A 21,663-nucleotide genomic window follows, 5' to 3' on the forward strand; every position below is an offset into this window, starting at 1 on the left:
TATTATAGGAGACATTAGTTTAAATAAATATATTAAACTCAGTCATACTATTTTAATGAATAATTGAAATTTGCACGAATAAAAAAATTAGCTTATAAAAATTGATTATATTAATAACTATAGTATTATAATATTTATAATTGATAATTTTCTACTTCTATTTTATCTTTAATAAAACACAAATGCAAATCATATTATTTTTAATCTATTTGTATGACAGATATAAATGTGTTTTATTTTAATTTGTGCCAATTCAATGAAATAAAATATCTGTAAAAACTGATAATTTTTTTTTTCAAATTAATGAGTAAAAAAAAAAAAAAATAGTACTTGCAATAGTACTACTAGTATATTACTATTACTATTATATACTAATAGTATTTGCAATTCCGCCAAATTTCGTCGGGCGAGGGTGGTTTAATCACGATTGGTCGTCATCTCTTGCTGCCTGATCGAAATTTCTCTCTGGACCAGCGCTATGTTGAGCCTGTCCAACGCGTTTTGCGGTCATCACGCGTGAATCGACGTAATTCGCTATTTTAATACCATCTGCGGTTATATTACCCGGGCCGTTAATAGGAAATACCGAAACGAAAAAATATACACGGCTGTACGTTTGTTTTGTAATCGGTTTCGGTTATCCGGCGACAGCTGTCAACGGCCAGCGAATCCGTGTGGGATACGTTCGAATCATATTTCACGGCACACAAGCGACTGCAGTGTGCTCATTCGCCGCAGGTGCAAGCGTTTCCGGTTTTGCCAAACAGAACGGACGAGGTTGTACAATATATTTTGTTTTTGTTTTATTTTTTAATAGGATCATTTATTACTTTACGTCAGTACATACAAACTACATTGAACTATATAATAGAGTTATTGTTAAATGTAATTCGATCAACCGCAGTACCTAACGAACCAACTCTATTCGGTCGCCGAATCGTTTTATTAAATATGTATAAAGCCATTGATTGCAATTTGTGATTTATTATACAATAAATGGTTTATCAAAAAAACAATACAATAATATTTTAGTTAAAATTATGTTTTTTTTTTTTTTTAATGTTATACAATGCTCATAAAGCTATTATATAACTGTTATATTGTATAACTATACAGAATATTATCACCATTTTTCATTTTTTCACCATATTTTTCATACCTCGCTTATTTGTATGAGGGTATTTTTTTTTATTTAATGTCGTGTTTCAGAAAGCTTTTCTTTTATATACAATTTTAGATTTTAAAATCTATATTTCCGTGTTAGTTGTTAAATATTATGTATTTAATGTTTTGGTAGGTACTAGCTTGTTCATTCGTATAATATTTTAATTTTATTACAAAAACTTTTTTAATTTGTTATCATAGTTACATATATTTATTTAACTATTGGTACAACTTAATTAGTTACTCTATTCGATTGTGAACAATTAATAACATTAATTGCTGATTTTTCTATGACAAAATACAGAATAACGAAAGAATTTGAAGTACTAAATAGTTGTTCATTAATATTGAATTATTTTTAAATTTAAATTTATCACTAATTTATTTAATTTTTTGTTTTGTATGTAAGAGTTTTTAGGCCATCAGAACTATACATATAGAACCCGAATATTTCAACCATTTGTCCACAGCATACTCGTATATTTGACTTTTTAACAGACAAAAAACAACAGTAATATTACTCGAGTCGTGTAACGATTTTGTGTACAGCTTAATATAATTTACTACAAAAAGTTATTATCACGACATATACACATATATAGATGTGACGAATTAACATGATTTGTATTTCTTCAACTATACTAAGTAGTAATATGGTTAAATGTCACGTGAAACACGTATACAGTATTAATATTTACTCATAAAACCCATTTAATACATCTATAAATGTTAAATAAAATATTTTACTAAACTATTTTAATTAATCTTCAAATTATCAAGCTTAACAGACTCGATTAATCATGCACTTGTACAGATCAACATTTTATCTATCTCACAATTATTTTAAAAACATATTTATAAGGTATCTAAAATTTATAATAATATGATTTTTGTATAGTAGGTATAATATTATCATCTTATTAGTATTCATTAACGTGATACCTAATTTAAATTATCAAATAATGCCGTGTATATTTACAAAAAATAACCAAAATGGAACTCAATTAGTAAAATGTGCAAATACTCATAAGACTAAGGTAATTATTTCCTAAAGCATAACTATTATACATAAAGGTACGTATCATATAAAATATATTATTTTAATGAGAAATGCATATGTATAATATAATAACATTTATATACGATACATATACTATTTACAGGATGATTCTTTTATCAAACAACACTCATTATTTCAAAAAGTATTAATATTTTTTTACATAGTTTCAAATTGTTAAAAAACAACGATTTTATTAAAAAATTATATTTTTAATCCTTATAATTTTTTAAGTTTTTCACTTTTTTGAATGACAACATAGTGTTTTAATTTCATATTCCAAAGCAGAATAATTTTTTGAGTATTTTGATACATAAAATTCGAATTTAGGGTGAGTAGTTTATGAGTTATACCTATTTAAAGTTTAGACAAGCGGAGTAGTGGACAAACATTTTGCAGGGTAACCTCGTACCATTCCACTCCACGCAACTAAACTTTAAATACGTATAACTCATAAACTGCTCGCCCTAAATTCGATTTTTATGTATCAAAATACTCAAAAAATTATTCTGCTTTGGAATATGAAATTAAAAATGTATGTTGTCATTCAAAAAAGTAAAAACTTCAAAAATTATAAGGATAAAAAATATTTAAAAATATAAATTTTTAATAAAAACGTTGTTTGTTAACAACTTGAAACTATGCAAAAAAAATATTTTCAAAAACATTAATACTTTTTAAAATAATGAGTGTTGTTTGATAAAAGAATCACCTTGTATATTACGTGTATATAAAGAACCGTACAATAACACAGTTTTAATAAATTAATTATGAGGGATATAAAATAGTTAATACAAAATTATATGTTATTTACAAAGTATATATTTCTTTACGATATCCACTGTTTGACTAAACTAAAACTATTATTTAAATATGAAGCGACCCTTATATAAACTCAGTTTTAGAAAAAAGTCCACAATCAGCCGTAACCTAAAACAATTTGATGTAAAATGTATGCGTCCTTTTTGCAAGTTACCGTGAATTGTTTATTAGTGTTTGCTGGTTGAAACTTATTCATTCAGTTAGAAACCAAATTTATTTATTTTTTTTTAACTTATAGTTATACCATTGTCATGAAATCACGATGAGGTCACGTAAAAGGCATAGGATAGCGCCGGATTAAACTGAGTTTACGCATAATAATTTGCTATAAAATTACCCTTATACCTACGTATGATGTCAAATCTTTGTAAATTTATTTCTAAGTCATACTAACCTGTATGTATTATCTGCATATTTAAATAATAAAATACAAAATTTCATTTCAAAACGTACATAAAATAGGTATATAGGCTACATTAATCACATACACGATTCTTTTTATCTTTGAATTTTAGGTTTGTTAGATATGTTTTTATTTCATATCGAAATCAAGTTATAGAACTAAATGTTCATCATGTCATAAATATTCAATTAATGCTATTTTAGTGATGGTGAAATTACATTTCGAAATAGGTAACGGCCTAGTGTATTATTTGAGGGAGTGGTAAGTACCCAGGAGGTTTGTCCAAAACGTAACTTTATAAAGAATTAATTGAAATTAAATAGTAGAAGTACGATTGGTGATTAGAGGATGTAGTCTCGAAAGTACCAAAGGGTAAAAGGTGTAATCTCCAAGGGTCTTGTTTTAATGGAGATAGGTAATTTCACCTATCTTCTTAAAATTAAGTTCAACTCTATTTACAAAGTTATATGAAATAATTATATATTTTAAAAATAAAGGTAATATATTATCTAACATTTTACACAATGCTATTAAACTGTATGGTTGATAGGTTGTGCAATTAAATAGGTTTTTAAATTAAATGTTAATATAAAGATTAAAACGTAGTTTTAGATTTTTTAAATAATTTGCTTAATTGAAACTAACAAAATTATTGTTATAAAATATATTTTATGAATAAAATTTTACATTTATCATTGTGATACTTGAACTTTAAGCTGTGTACCCGTATTTAGTTATATTAGTAAATAAATATTAAGTTAATTTTTTAAGATATTACGGGATATCATGGCTCACATTTAATTCGTTTAGTTAAAAGAAACTTTCAAAAAAAATTAATTTGTTATTTAACTTAGTTAAAAGTAACTTAACTTAAACTTTTCAACAAGTAAAACCTAACCTTGCGTGTAATAGAAGTTCACATTACTTATCATTCCTACAGCCTATACAGTATACAGGTATATTTTATTATTTGGTAGTTCAATTGTACATGACCAACATTTTCCGAGTAGTGTTGAATGTATAAAATATAACTACAGTAATAAATATAAAACAAAGAAAAAAAATTAAAATTATTAGGAAAGACTTGAAGCAAAAACTGGTTTGAAAAAACCTAACCTGGCCTAGCTGATTCAATGGATGAATAAGTTAAATGGCTATACACAAATACAATTTGTTAGGCTAGTAAATAATTAATAATTAATGACTTCAAATTTTGAGTGAACATAATCATAGATTATAATCAAAGTTATAAGGCGAAAAAAACCAAACGCCAAGTCTTCTATGAAAATTGAAACTCACGAAACATATCATATAGTCTTGAAAATTGAATAGTTAAAATATTGACAACGTTTAGTACGCAATCGTGCGGTAATATTATGGATTTCCTTTGTCATTCAACCAATATCTACGAATGTGTTTCTAAAAAGTTATATTGTACGCAATCGGATTCTATCCAAATGATGTACGATAAATGATAATTTAATGTAGATAATCAAGGTTAACAAGTAACGTTAAAATGATGAAAAACCCAAAAGTCAAACGATGTCTAACAAAAAAGGTCAAAATTAATAAAATTGTGATGACCAATAAATATTATCATAAAATAATAAAGGTCAAAGGGACTTATTTTTCTACAGCTAATAATATATGCATATACTTTACATATATAAATATAGTATTTTCTTTTCTATACAATTATAGATGTACAGAGAAAAAAGCCGTTATTTTTCATAAGAAACGCTCTCGCCAACGGATTTTAGTAGTCTATAATGTTCATAGAATTATGTTCAAAACACTTGTTGTTGAATGAATTTGATACAAAATATCTCGTACCGTATGTATTTTGAATAGAATATAAACACACCTTTACGCAGTTATTCTATAGATGCCTCTTTAAAAAAAAAAATGTATACACGCAGTGTGGCATTATAAATTACAATACACGGCAGACTGTTCTGCAATGTTTGTATATTATGTTTCTTCTGTTCGTTACTAAGAAAAATACGAGAAACGAGGGGAAGTGCGGTTTTAGAACACGTCCCTATCATTATTAGTGTAGAGTGTTGCCCTAATGAATGCAAATGCATACGCACTCTTATAATTTGGTATAATATAGTCAGTCAAGGACGGGACACAAATGCGACTCAAAAACCTCTACTGCATGATTTTATACAACAATCATAAAAACGATTTTCGTGCGAGCTTGCCAAATAGACACTGTAAAAAAATTGATTATTTAAATATTTTTCGCATTATTGTTGTATCTGTAAAGTTTTGAAATTCTATATTGCTATAAATGTATTATATTTTTTATCAAATTTATAAGTGAAATTTATTTTAGTTTTACCTATAATAAATACTTATATCATATGAATGGAATAATATATTATATTATATATATATATTATTAAATTAAATTAATTAATTTAATTTAATAAAATCGCTTCCGTTTTAAAATGCATAGTTAACATACATAAAAAATATACTAGTATGTTGACCATTTGTCGTTCACCTGTGTATACTATTTCTATTTTTATAAATTCAAAAGGTGAATCTAAGGGGAGTTCTTTTAAGACTTCACTCACCGGTATTTCTTTTATATATTTTGCAGTTAGTAAATATTTTACTTCGCGCTTAGGGAAATTACTGAGAAAATCGAAAAAAATTACACGTTTCAAATAGATATCTATTTGATTTTCAATTTTTAAATATATGAAGTTTTAGAACTTTTTCAATGTCTGGAAAAAATGTTGACGATAAAAAATTAGGTTATCGTAAACACAATATACTTTTTTTTTAAGTATGAATTATAGCCATTATAGGATAAATAAATTAATACAAATGTGTAGGTGAGTGTGAGGTAAGTTCTAGTAACGACACATAGTATTTGGTAGAAGTCCTAGCTGCCATATTATGTAATTATCCAAATTTTATTATATAATTTGTTGTTTATATAAGATACAGACAGTATAAAAATTGTTATCTTATTCGAGAATACAACTGTGACAGTAATTATAAATTGAGTGATCACAAGAAATTTTTTTAGAATACATTTAATTGAATGTTAAACTATTATTATTATTATTTATTTTTTTTTACGTATAATCATCAAATACTTATTTAACCATCTAATTAAGTATATTTTATAAGTTAAGTATAATAATTATGTAAAAACACAGTTACGAATTATTATAAAGTATGGAACAAAATTGATTTTAACCTTAATTAATACGGTTATAAGATTCTTACATTCTAGTTTTATGACGATATAACCTTGAAAATATATGTGTAATTTAAAAAAAAAAGTTCTAACGTATATTTGTGAGTACATAAAATACATGTAAGGTATTATATTACAATAGTACATAATAATATTATAATCTAAATTAAAATAATGGTAAATTTTACTTTCTAATGATAATTTTGCACATAGTAATAGACAAGATAATATTATACTACATATTTATTTATTTTTTTACGTGCTCTCTGGTTACTCATAGCCGAATTTGACTTGATCATTTTAAACTAAGTATTTACAATTTTAAGAGTATGATTCTTACTACAAAATAAGTGTTTTTGTTGTTTGTTCACAAATACCAAAGACAATACAGGGTTATAAAATTAATAATTATGTTATAATTTAACGTTTTCTCGGGCGATTCATATGTTTATTAAAAATAAATAAGGACAGTTCTTCGGTAATTTAATTCTCATTTTAGATAATTTATAATTTATTGTTAAACGCAAGAACAACGTGATATGTTATTAAATTCGTATGCCATCGAAATAGACTTATAAAATTACATAAACATATTACATTATAACTTTAGAGATGATAATTAACAGTAAATTAATACATTTTGAAATATTAAAATAGAATTTCTATGCATACAAGTAATTCTAGTTGTATTCAGTGAATAATAATTGATGAACATAAAAAAAATAAAGCCACTAAATTAAACAAATATTAATTCTATAATATTATACATATACAAACATTTTATCCGTTATTAAAATGATCTTTATGAAGCTGAACTCATAAGCTTAGAAGTTTTATCATCGTATTTAGCAACACTTTAAAAGTTTCTTTTAACAATATACTGCGTGTCTAGTATAGGTATTATAGCATTTTGAATCAATACATGATAAAAACATTTAATAAAATTAAAAGGCATATATTTTTATTAACAACTTAATTGGTATCGACAATAGTTTTATACTATAAAGAAGTCTAAAGTTCTAGATCACTGAAAAACATAAGGAGTGTTATTTTAAAATAATTAAATACATATTTAATCAATTATAATTGATCTTACGTGTGAATTATTCATTTTCCTTGATAGTTGTAAAATTATTTGATCAAAAAATTTTCCCTCAAATTGAATATTAAATGAGTATGTTGACCCGAAATGATTTTTTTATTTCTCACGTTATGTACATTATTTAATTTGTTATTAATTTAATTTTCATTATTTTTGATAAATTAAGTAATTTTTATTTAATAATAATTAGAAAAATTACTACGTAAGTGTTATAGTGTAATACATTATTTCTTATAACAAGTCACAGTTAATAGTAAAATCAAACTATTATTTTAATTTCAATAATAAATATATTCTTATGTATTATAGAACAGTAATGTTAAATATCAAATTCAATATACGTAAATACAGTGTACTTATCTATACGATTCGTGTATTCCCACACCAGTAATTGTTTATAAATAAGAATTCTACGTGGGTTGGAAATTATTTCTGATTATATATATCGCAACGTATAATGTTATAACCTAAAATTGTAGGATATTATATACGATTATAATCGTCAACTAATGGCATTTTAAACCATCATAACTTGTAAGAATAAAGGCATAAAAAAGAAATGAAAAACAGTACACGAATAAATCAATGCTTGAATTCAACAGCTAAGTAAGTGTTATATTATTTATCATCATTCAGGTCATAAATATTATTTTTGGTTGTCTGTACAAAGTTCTTACACAAGAATGATAACATTGTATTTGCACGTATGACATGAAAGCCAACGATGGTTTACGAGAATACATTGATGATAATATTTAGATGATAGAAGTTTTAAAGAGAAAAGATAAACAATAAAAACATTTTGATACGAAAAAAAATATATCAAGGTAATATAAAAAAGCTATAACCGAACTTTAATTAATTATATAGACATTCGAGAGGTAAAGAGATGGATTATATATAAGAAAACTAGTAAACCAAAATGGTTGGATACTAAAAGCAGCAGTTGACAAAGATAAATAGCATTGAGAACACTTTATTATCAGTTTTATTTTTTTTTAAATATAAGCAATTTAAAAAAATGTTTGTTTATATGGTTTAATAATATTGATTGTTACGAGTCAGCAATGTATGTATATTTTATAAAATAAAAAATCAATAGTGAATTATAATTTATAAATAAATTCATTTTAATCAATAACTTTAACCTTAATTTCAACGGCGAGTTAAATTATTAAATATTTAAATATTTCCATACTATTATATCAATCATGTGTGTGTATATTTTTTCTACTCATAATTAATATTTTATGGTTTTATAAGTTTTAACAGCGCATCACGTAGTTACCAATACTTTATGCGTTCAAACGATATTTGAATAATTCGCAACTAATTATCTACGTGTAATGTGTATACCTACTCGATGCGGGGAGATAGTTTTTATAGGTATTTATATCTCCGTAATTGACGTAAATCGATCGATTAAACATAATTTTTTAGATGGTTTTTATTATTTTCTTTTACATTATTTTTATTCAAATAAACGCTATCTAAACATATTATAATATTCAAATAAGATGTCTCTATATACACGAAAAGCATGTTTGTTTGCAGTTGATATACGTAGGACATAACTATAATGCATTCTAAACGAGACATTCTCAAACGTACAATAGGTTTCAGCTTGTTCAGATGTAGATAATATTTTATAATATAATCGTTAATCATTTTATTCCATTACAAATTTAAACATAATACAATTTAAAACTATTGTATTTTTTGTTAAATTCAACTAATATTTAATTATTTCAAACATTTCAAATAATATTATTTTGTATTCACTATTTATTTATTGTATTTACACTGTGTACTTATGTACGTTTTTTAGAGTTTTTTATTTTACATAATATATAGTTTATATTCTCTTTCTTGTTTTCCATGATTTATTGATTGATAATTAATAAAATAAAATAAATAATTTGTTGATAAAACCCGAGATAAAACAATAAAATTGATAATAATTTCAAATAATATATAAATTTATTAAAAAAATTTAAAACTAAAAATATACAGTCGCACAATATAATATAATCTAAACACGGCACATCGGTTATGCAATTTTATGGTGAGCAGATGTAATTGTAAAGAAAAGGCTTTCAAACTACAAAAAAAGATAAAATATTATTTATTATACTTATTAGCATATTGTACATTCTTATTATTATTTTATTGTAAATCATGATTCTAGATAGTTATAATAAAAGGGCTTACATTGACGTAGTCAGCTTATGTATTTATCATTAATAATATTATTATAATAATTCACAACTTATAATCTCGGCGAACAACTTAACTAAACCGCTGTGCGAAATTTAATAATGTAATTGTTACTATAAATTTTTTATAGATTTCCGATTTCTAACAAAACGTTTAAATACAAATTTAAAAAATATTATTATTTTATAAAATTATCGATCTTATTATTATTAAAATATTAATAAATCGTAAAATCCAAAACTATACGTTTCATTAAAATAAATTATATTAGGAAAATGCATTAACATTACCAAGTAACAATTCATGAAATTACAATTAATTTCAATTTCTCAGTAATTTTGACTTAACATTTTTACTAAAATATATTTTTCAAGTATATTTATAACAATACAATATATGATTAATTTTTTTTTACATTTTAGTAGATTTTAAATTAAAATAATATTAAGATTTTTGATTAAACGCATAAATAGAACCACTATATGCCACCGTCAATAGTTAATGTGGCCGGAATTTATGTATTCATAGTTTTATAATTAATTTGATATGGACGAGCAAAATAGTCTGAAAATTGTATTGCCATGGTTCAGTGTTATTGATGACATAATAATTTAATTCGTATACGAACAATATAGGTTTTAGATAACAACTCGATAAAAAATTCTATTTATAAAAGAATAAAAATAATTAATTTAATAATTTAAATAATATTTGAACCCTATAGTAAGTTATATTCATTTATATGGTGGAAAGATTTTTAAAATATTAAAAATGAGTCAGGGATAAAGTTGTATTCACATCTTATTTGTTAAATACACAGGATCAATAAATGAGATACACAAATATTAATTATTATTTTTTGGGTCGTTAACTATTTTAATGTTTGCTAAACGTTTTATAATTGATAATTTCAAATTTTAATTTAATATTTAAACGTATAATTATACTGCCAACTCAGTATTTTTAATTTCAAGAATTTCATGGAATTATTATAATATTCGTTTTTGAATGTCGTTGAAAATGCAGATGAATTTTTATATAATGTATCATCGGACATAATTACTACGTTTGTATGCGGTATTAACTAAATGCTAAAATATCAAGATTAGATGTTGAATAAAATTAAAAGTCAATGCGTATATCCATGCTTTATACTTTGGATTCTATGACTAAAATTATTATAATTTGACATTTTAAAATTCCCGCTAAAATATTAATTCACTTTAAGCGTTTACCTACATGCATTTCTTAATCCCGGGGAGTGTTAATTCGATTTGACGAATCAAATTAAATAATAAATGCGCATCAATTTAATACGAATTAAAAATGTGTTTATATGCACCTAAATTTCGTTTTTTCACCAAAAACTGCTGCATATAAATGCGGTAATTATCAACAGTTCTTTTTCTTTGAAATAGCTTCTAATGAATTTATTTTTTTGTGAAAGTTTATACTTTCTATTCATACTTTGTGCTTTCTTCATTATCATCCAGCCACCATATTAGTTTTATTTCTGCCGTGTCATATACCAATATTATACTGACGAAAAGTTTGAGTTCTGTAATTTGTCTATTAATTGGAAATAATTGGTGAAAATATTTATGAACATTTTCAACGTACAATTTCACGTATTCTTCTCACAATAATTTTTAATTTTATTGTATATAATGAACAAAACGTAAAAAGTTTTAGCGAAATAATATTGTATAGAAAAATACAGTAAGTTTGGTCTCTTGTACAAGTAAAATAAAAAATGTATGTTCTAACTCCTTTTTTCCACGAACTTACTTTTATATTAATTTTGAAACGAACGAATTTCCGTTTAGGTATTGTAAATAAAGAAATGCAGAAAAAAAATAAGTTCGGAATATAATAAGGTAAAATTGTTTTATAATATGTGTAGTGTAAGTAACTTAACTATTGGCATTTATATATTTTTTTTATTTAGAAAATCATTTGTTTAACACATTATAGAAGTCAATAATTTTAAAATGGCCCATTATTATAATTATTTGATAAAAATTCGCAGAAGAATAAAGTAACATGAACATTATTTTCATCGTTGTTGAAAAGTATATCATATCCACGAATAAATTGCACGGTATGTAAACAAACTAAATTACGTCAACATTTAATAATTTTATGGAAGTAAAATTATTTTCAGATATATTTTGTAGACATTTGATATTTTTGGCTTAAAAAATATAGTTTCAATTTAAAAATGAAAGTTAAACGTCTCAAATAATTTATATAATTTTCAAAATTATTATTTTTTTTTTTTTGTTTTTGTAATGAAATATTTCATTATAATATGTTATATTTGTGAATGTTTTCATAACAATCATGTTTTTAAATTCTATAAAATATAATGCTAAATAAATAATTATCCTCGTATTTTAGTCATAATGGATCCAGGGCTACTCTAGGTTCTCAGTTTTTGGAGTACTTATGGTACATTATTTTTATACAGATATTAAATACAATTTTTAATGGAATAAAAGAATGTTTCAAAAATTATATTATTCCCATGAGGATGTGAAAGTTTTAATGGCTTTTTATTCGTGACATTTTTTTTACGCCAAGTAGCTGTGCATTGGGTTTTATGGAAAATTACCACGTTGCCCTTAAACGAAATATATAGTGACCGCGTACACAAACACACGTCTATGTGCCAACTAACCGACAACTCCATGTTATTAAGAATGTATACGTGCCAAGTTTAATAAAATTCTGAGGTCTGATTTACCAGACTTTTTCACGTACGTTACCTCATATTATAGTTCATACAGAATAATAAAGGGTTTTATGCTTTATATTGTATTCCATATAACAATCAAGAGACGGGATTCATTGAATAATAATAAAAAGAAAAATATATTTATATATATATATTACCATGTATGATTTTCACTATATTTTAATGTGCCGACGAGAATAAAATAAATTGATTTTTCTCGTTTGAGGTTTGTAAAGTTAAATCACGAATCTGTACGATTAAAGAAACGCGTAGTTGGCAAATTTAGTCAGCTGTAGATCGGTAACGATGATAATGATAGTAATAATAATAAAATGAATTAATACCACTCTAGGGCAGCCTATTATAAAAACCGAAAACAATGTTTACTTACTTAAAAAATTAAACGATAATTTTAGACTGGTTATAGTGGTTATTGAATTAAGCGTTATTGCATATTTAATAATGATTGCGTGTGGATAATACGATATGAAATGTTTACAGTAAACATGTTTGTATAGTTTAATAACATACATAATAATTTTACAATCTCTCTAATTATCTTAATACATTAGAAGAACATAAACATAATTCCATTTGCCACGAGCATAAATCGTCTGCCTGCACATGCTTACTTGCCTTGTTGGAGATCCGGGCCAAGGATCGTTGTTAGTTATAACTACATATTTTATTTATCCAATGTTCATATATTTTATGTTTTTAATTGTTTGTGAAATTTTCTAACGAACCCTTAAAAATATGGACATTACTACCATACATATAGAATTAAAAATGTTCAATAGATAATTTTCCAATATCTAGTATACCTACCTATTCATTTTAACAGGCTGGCTTCCGTATAACTTGTGTTTATTATTTTACTTAATTGTATAATTTTAACTCAATCAGTATAATATTATAAGGAAATTAACATTATACATCATTAGGTATTCCTTAGCGTAGTAGTTTTATCAATAATGAACAAATAATCTCTTACCTTTGAAATACTGCAATTTCCCGCGTTACTTGAAATGTTTGATTTTACTTTTCTCCTCCCCGTACAATTTACTATTACGAATTCTACAAAACTGGCAAATACAAAGCACATACAGACTCCGTCCCAAACATTCATAGCAGTCAAATTAGCTACATCGGGCAAGGTCCGACGGAAGCTGTTGGAAGTCGTAAAGTAATTCAACATTGTCGTAACGCCTTAAAATACGCAAAATCACACTTAATTTAGTATTTTAATTAAAAATAAAATACAGTAAAAATATATAAAAATAAAGACCAATAATTGTTCTTGCTGGTACTGCGTCCCATTCAAGGAAAAATGTGATGAATGATGAAGTAACTAAAATTAAGCCTGGTATGAAAATAGTAGCAAAGTAAAACGTTCTATCTCTACTAAATATCATTTCCACTTGTAGACAACTGTAATTACCTAAAAAATATATATATAAAAATGTATTTAAAAGATCGGTTACAGTTTTAAGGTACAACAATAATGAAACATGAATACATGAAAATAAAATAAAAATAGCATTCAATATAATATAAAATAAATAAAAATTATTGAAAATATAGAGATTATAAGTAAAATAAAAATATTGTATACCGTATTATGTCTAATATATTAAATGTATAAACAATTAATTACCTCTCCAACTACCAGTAGAAGCACATTCATAAGTTCGATTTCGCTCCAAGTAAGCATTTGAAGTTTTCAAATTAGATGATTTTACTAAAACTGAATTATCGTCTTTCCAGACATATTTTAAATCAGACTTCTCATATGATACTGTGAAAAAAGGTTTACAAATTTAAAAAATGGTCGAAAAAAATGTAATTTATCATACCTACCTACCGTCAATTGATTATAATCACCAATGCCCAACAACATTTATCTTATGCAAGAACAAACATCATTATCTCAGCATAGTAAAAATTATTTTTAATTTTAATAACAAGTAATAAAATACAATATAATATGATATATATTATATTATTAATAAGTATTGTTTTAATACCAATTTAAAACTAAGATTCTCAGACATATTTCAAAAAATACTTTACAAAAATATAAATTATGACTACGTAATATCACCTTAAGGTTGAAATCTTTATTGAATAGTATTTTGTAGATTCTATGATACTCCGATTTCATCATTTCAATCAGAATTTGGGTACATATATTTTATATAATTAAGGATACCTTTATCTAGTACACGTTTTATTAATTTATAGTCATTATTATGATGTATTATACTTACTACTTTCCATGGCAAACGTACATAATGGTTGATCAAATGGGAATATATTCATTGATCCTTCACAACACAACGACAGATGACGCCTATGAAAAAAAAAAAAATTATAGCTTGAAATTATCTGCTTTATATATACAGAAACAGACTATAATCATTATTTAAAATTTATTCAAAATTTAATTTGGGATAATTTAAAATATATAAATGGAATTCTAATAAAACATTATTATATTGCTCTTATATTTTTCGAAGAATTTTTTATAATCAATGTATATTTTAATTGTTTAGTTTGAAGTAGGAATTTTTTATCGAACATATAAAACCGATGATATGTTTTCTATTAAAGTTATCTGAAAAAGGACAAAATAATAAAATATGTTAAAATAACTCGTATCTGTCTCCAAATAATAAGATAAAAAAACTTTTTACTTTTCTGTGTAACAAGCAAACTCATTGTTAAAAGCTTGACTATATAATATCATATATAAACTATTGATACATCATTAAATATTTAATAGTTATATAACATTTAACCTAACCTAACCAGTATGCAATAAATTAAGTATACCTATCTATCTACCAACTAATAACAGTAATAATGATCTACAGAAACGTAATATTCTATTTTTTTTTTTTTATTTTTTCAATTTTTGTATTGTTCAACAAATTTATATTTAATAATTGTAAATAAAATTATAAATTTAAAATAAAACATTTAAATGTATTCATACCTAGTATGATTAGTATGCAAAACATACGTTTTTATGGAAAATATACACTTATACCCAAAATATGCAAAATAAAAATTTTAATATTATTTATTTAGATATGATTGATGAAAATCCATTTACTGCATGTAGCTACTCGTAATTGCTTTTAAAAATATGAACATTCATTATATGCAAAATGTGGTCTTTATATAAAATGATTGGGATTTTGATGTAACATCATTTTTTCAAGTGTTATGACTTATAATGTAGCTCTTTGAGTATGAAAAATATTTTAGGCGATACTGATTATTTTAATATACAATATCAATATATTTTTAGACTGGATAAACAATTTTTTCTGACCGATTCCGTGAAGTATCCATGTTTCGCATTCATACTATTTTTAATCATAACTTTAAAAATATATTAATGATTCAATGGCTTTCCATTTAGTATTCAGCAAATAAAATATTAAGTTATTTTTTTTTTTAATTTATTGTAAAATTTTACGTTTTATTTTTTATGAATTTTTAAAGTATTTTATTTAAACTCTTGAGCGTTTATTTATTGTTATAATAAAAATCTATCCAATTGATAAGTATACATAAAAGCCAGATCGTGGCTATCATATTCTATTAAATATAATGCAACACTCATCAACTGCTGTCTCTTACCTACAAATGACTGAAGATAGCAATATTTCTATTTTAGTTTTCTTTATTCCTTCTATCATTGAAGTCTAGTTTAAAACACACATTTAAAAAAATATTAGAGAATTATTTTTTTTTTTACCTTTTAAGTTCTTATAATAATACATTTTAAATATCTTTTTGAGATTTTTAAGTAATTTTCATTTTTTTAGGACTTTTTATGATTTTTAAGGCATTTCAGTTGGTTCTAAATACATGTATATATAATTATAGACACGGGTAAATAATATCTCTATAACTCTACCTGGTTGTGTACTCTACTCGGCCATCACCGTACACGTTCAGAGTGAATCGTATGGGCCTCTGGGTTGGCTTAAAGTCGCCGTGCATGTGAAAGTTCGTGTCCGGCAGCCAAATGTCGCCCTGATGGTGGATGCCGTTCAGAACGCTAAAAGCCGTCTGATTGGGAAACTGTAGTCTTGAATCATACCATTCTTGTTGCAGCAGAAATTCAATGTCGTATTTCTGGAACAAATGACGAGTTGCGTGATAAAACCACAACGATATCGAATTAAGTAGCGAAACAATGGACATGGTTACGGGATTGATTACGGGACCGGGAACGAAAAACAAATAAATAAAACTATACACTCACGCCTATTTTCTTGCTCAGCACTTGGCAAAAATAATATGGGTACTAACTTTTCTAATGTAATAAAAAAAAATTACGTTTCTTAGCGCATTGTACACTTTTCAGTTCCCTTAAACGTTTTATCGCAAACCAACAAACATTTCGAAACATTCAACTACAGAACGTTATTCTTCAACAGAATGCCGGTACATTATTTATTATCGGTGTAAGTTAACTTTTTTTATGATAACCATTTTTGACTTCCGTATCAAATTTCTTCATTTGAATAATTTCACAAGCTGATATACTTTCAAAATTAAAAAAAGCGGCATTTTTTAAATCGTTTTAACAGTTTTATAAAAAGGTGTAGTTCAGCATATTAGTTGAAAAATAACATACCATCAGGTGACATTCCATTGAAATTGAAAATAGGGACACGCAAAAATATCTGAAAAATGTTCACTTTAAACTCAGTTCCCCTGCACTTCTCTCCCGGTTCTAAGTAAAACACCGCGCTTACCTTATAAGCGGTCTTGGTCGAGTCGTCAATCGAGTAAACCTGCTCTAAGTGTGAACACGTCGTAAAAGTATACCGGCCGGCCGTGTTTTATAAATAACGGAAAATATCATACGTATAAATTATATACGCACTTCGCGTTTAATGCGCGATTATAGTGCCGACGGGGCCGTTATGCAAATTAATCCTCGAGGTGCTAAAATGCACTAAACAACACGAGTATACTTGGAAAATTGCCCGATTTTGGACTATGGTGACAGTGCGTGATATATATGTATATATACACACGAGTAGTTCATCAGTGTTTAAAACACGCATGTTATAGAAGTTCCCATTGTCCGACATGCGTGGAAAAATATTAAAACACCGAATTCACCGAAATATATGTACCGCCTTGACATTGTTATCGAACTAAATTAAAACGAAGGGTTACGCACGTTACGCACTTACACGGAAATAGCGTGTATGTGCGTCGTAATTAGATTTGATTTAGAATGTACATATGTATTTTTTGTATAAATGCCTTTTTTTCGTCGTCATAAAACCGTACACGACTTCATCAAAAACTCATTTCTAAAAATGTGATATTGTTTTAAAGCTTAAAAGTAAACCGTTTCATATTTATTTTTTGGTTCAGAAATATTTTAGAAGGCGATTTATTCAAAACGGTCCAATAATATTAGGTTAGTTATGAATATTTTCTTACAAATACAATTTGTTTTGGACCATAGTTTGAATGAATTATGAAAAACACTAACTAACTATATTATATTGTAGAAAATATATTACAATTTTTTTACGACTTTAAGTCGGACGATCGATTAGTCCCCTTAAATCCACGAACAGACAGTTTGGCATACCCAGAATAAGTTTTATTTGCATTGTTTACAGCAATGATACTCATTCGTTGCTATTGTTTTTCTTAGAAAACTTATCCACAGTAGAAGAATAAGTGAAAAAAAATAACTTATCTCTGTTATTGGATATTAGATTATGTGATTATTAAACTTTCAAGTTTTAACCGAATACTTGGTAACGAATATTTATAGCTGGGTGATTGGCTGTTCAACAAATTACGAGAAAAAAATAACAGTACACTCAAATAACAGCTCTAAATTATTGTTTAGTATTCAAAATACGGCTACTAAAATCGCTATATACTATAATGGTTCATTATGGGTTACATTTAAATATTATAATTTATGCACTAATTTGATATGGTGCTTAACATAGATTTATGGTAAGTATATATACTTTCATTTATGAAAAAAAAAAATACAAAATAACATCAACTGTATGGTATAGTAGGTATTGACATTTTAATTTTATATAACTTCATGATAAATGTCCAAATCGTGTATTTTAATAAATATTAAAAAAAATCAAAATAATTATAAGTTTACCAAGCTTGATTCGTCGGGGGATGACAATGTAAATAACACTACGCTGACATTGACTATTGAAGGACCTGTAAAAATATATTTAATAAATTATAATAAATTCTTAAATATTTAATATATAATTATTTCATAGGTAATTTATTATCTAATAATATTATTGTACCTACGTATTATTATAACTATTAACACACCGATCTATAAACAATTATCAAGTACTAAAATTGTACAATGCAATTTAATAGAAACTCTCGTCGGGACAAAATATTATATATTTTAAATTGCACAGTAAAAAATTAGGAATCATAATGTACATAACTAATAAAATTTAATAATATCTTCTAGTGATCAGACTTATATTTTTGTGTTCTATTTGAAATACGTATCTGTATGTTAAAAAGATATTGTAAATTTTAATGGATAACCGATACCTCTAAACTATTTTTAATCGAGGGCCATATAAAAAAAATAAGTCTCTTAGTAAGCTAAAATTTCAGAGTAAGGTTACCTTACACTGTACCTAATTGAATTAATAATACATTTTAAAGATAAATAAAAATAAATAATTGTAAATTAGGTGTTAGCGTGTGACATTATAAATTTAAGTAGTCAATCATATTTAGTATATAGTATATAGTAGGTATGCTACAACTTTATAATTTAATTATATTTTGTAACACATGGGGTCAGTTGTCTCGTCCACAATTGTAGTTAAGAGTACTATGCTCCTATATATTATCTAGTAAATATATCTTATGAAATAAAAATATACTAATATATAATACAATCATTATATTTGTATATAATTTTAAATGAATACTTAAATCTATATAGGCACACAACAAGATATGTCTTGTGCAAAACTTACATAGAGTTACGCAATTTAGAAGTAATCGAGCAATCCATTAGTCATACTTAACTAAAGATTAAAAAGGATGTATGGTTAAAAAAAAAATAACTTAGGTAAATCAATAAATTATGGCTCCATATTATTTTGAGTAACTTTTATTAGTGTAGGTATATGTTGATTTTATAACTTAGAAAATTTTAGTGTATTAAATTAGTGTAGTATCTTTCTCAACTGGTCTAATGCCAACGTATTTATAATGAATAATTTAGGTAATAGGGATGAAGTGACTGTGATATTTTGGAATACTTTAATTTTATTTAACTGTAAATTTTTAGCCGAACCCCGTAGTTATTGTATCGAATGTGTCAATATTAGCTTTATAAGCATCTGATTAACTTAGAAATTTGATATTAAAGCTAGTAAATTTGTTTTTTGACAAAAAAAAAATTTTATGAGAGGTGTTGTTAAAAATAAACTTTTTAAATACTTTTATAATGTAAAAAATAAATGATTACATTACATAAATAATGTTTATACATTACACCGAGTAAAATAAACTCATTGTGAAATCTATATTATGTATATTATCTAAAATCATCAATTACCTAATGAATCCAGAAACCTAATTAATAATAGTTAATCGTGTTATGTATTATGTTTAAATTAATCACACGGTAACATAATATTGTATCGATAATAATAATTTAATAGTTTAGTCTGTTATTGCGTCCACTATATGTATGTACAATATTGTGGCGAATCTATTGTTATGTATATATACATATATATATATAATACCTATCTAAGTATTTAAAATAGTCAACCGAGGAAAATATTTGTGTGGAGGAGTTTGAGCGGTATGCAATTTTCAGCACAACTACACATGTCAACAGTAATATTTGATAAATGTAGGTATGAATAGGTGTACGTAATCTGTTATCCACCTCGATTATTAATAATATTATACGATTAATATTATTCCATATTTCATATTTCTATTACGGTTTTCTGTTCGTTGCACATATTGTATGATGTAACTTAATCATCTCTTTACGTTTGACTGGCTATATAAATTCGTTAAAAGGTATATAAACTTGTATGCATATAATATAATATTTATAAATATAATATGTGTACAACTAAAGTTTTTGACAGTTAATATAATTTCTGTAGAGTGAAAATATACACCTATTTAAATTATTAAACTCGTAATCATAATTAACTTTTTATGTAATCAAAAGTATCAGAATAACAGTATTGTTTAATACATTTCCATACTATATTTTGAGTTTTAGAAAATGGATTAAAAATGTATGTTTCTCTAACTAAATTACGAATTTCAAAATTATTTATTTTAAAATCGATTGTGACCGAATTTAAAATGTATAATCTACTCACAACAAACTAATTTTTTATTTAAAAACAATAGTAATTGAATCAATACAGTTCTGTTATTAGATTATTGAGTTTCGTTTGTGTACTTCGTACTCATTTCAAAGCTGAAAATGTAAAAACAATTTAATTTTTATAATATACATACCATAAGACGGTGGCAATAATCGCTTGTCATAAATATCGGTGTTCAATAGATGGTCAAGTATATGTTTGTCCGATTTTCCATTTTCAAATCTAAATACGAAATAAATATTTTATGTATAAAACTAGTTAATTGATGTTAAAATCATTAAATTAGTAGTACTTTATAAGATAAAAGAGAAGATGATTTCCAAATATATTCAAATATTACAAGAAAAAAAATAACCTATTCGTTTTATTTTTTTTTATTTTGGTGGTGCTTATTAAAAATAAATATCTTTTATTATAATTAAAAAAATGTAAATTATAATGCTTATTAAATTTAAAAATTTTAATTATTGAAGTTATATAAGTATATAATATTTATAAAATACGTTAAAAAT

At 25.1% G+C, this 21,663-nt stretch overlaps 1 protein-coding gene across 2 annotated transcripts in view; it reads right to left on the bottom strand.

Annotated features, from left to right (window-relative positions):
• Nucleotides 1-21,663, bottom strand: part of LOC113550111 (glutamate-gated chloride channel-like) — a 57,101-nt gene that overhangs the window by 15,160 nt on the left and 20,278 nt on the right. For both annotated transcript variants that reach the window (XM_026951761.1, XM_026951762.1), the window contains 7 exons: nucleotides 21,285-21,373; nucleotides 18,901-18,965; nucleotides 16,654-16,874; nucleotides 14,993-15,075; nucleotides 14,380-14,520; nucleotides 14,011-14,163; nucleotides 13,717-13,931 (listed from right to left, as the gene is read on the bottom strand). In XM_026951761.1, coding sequence (XP_026807562.1) covers nucleotides 13,717-13,931; nucleotides 14,011-14,163; nucleotides 14,380-14,520; nucleotides 14,993-15,075; nucleotides 16,654-16,874; nucleotides 18,901-18,965; nucleotides 21,285-21,373 — 967 coding nt within the window. The remainder of the gene's footprint in view (nucleotides 1-13,716; nucleotides 13,932-14,010; nucleotides 14,164-14,379; nucleotides 14,521-14,992; nucleotides 15,076-16,653; nucleotides 16,875-18,900; nucleotides 18,966-21,284; nucleotides 21,374-21,663) is intronic.

Source organism: Rhopalosiphum maidis, chromosome 1, assembly GCF_003676215.2.
Source record: "Rhopalosiphum maidis isolate BTI-1 chromosome 1, ASM367621v3, whole genome shotgun sequence".
Taxonomy (NCBI): domain Eukaryota; kingdom Metazoa; phylum Arthropoda; class Insecta; order Hemiptera; family Aphididae; genus Rhopalosiphum; species Rhopalosiphum maidis.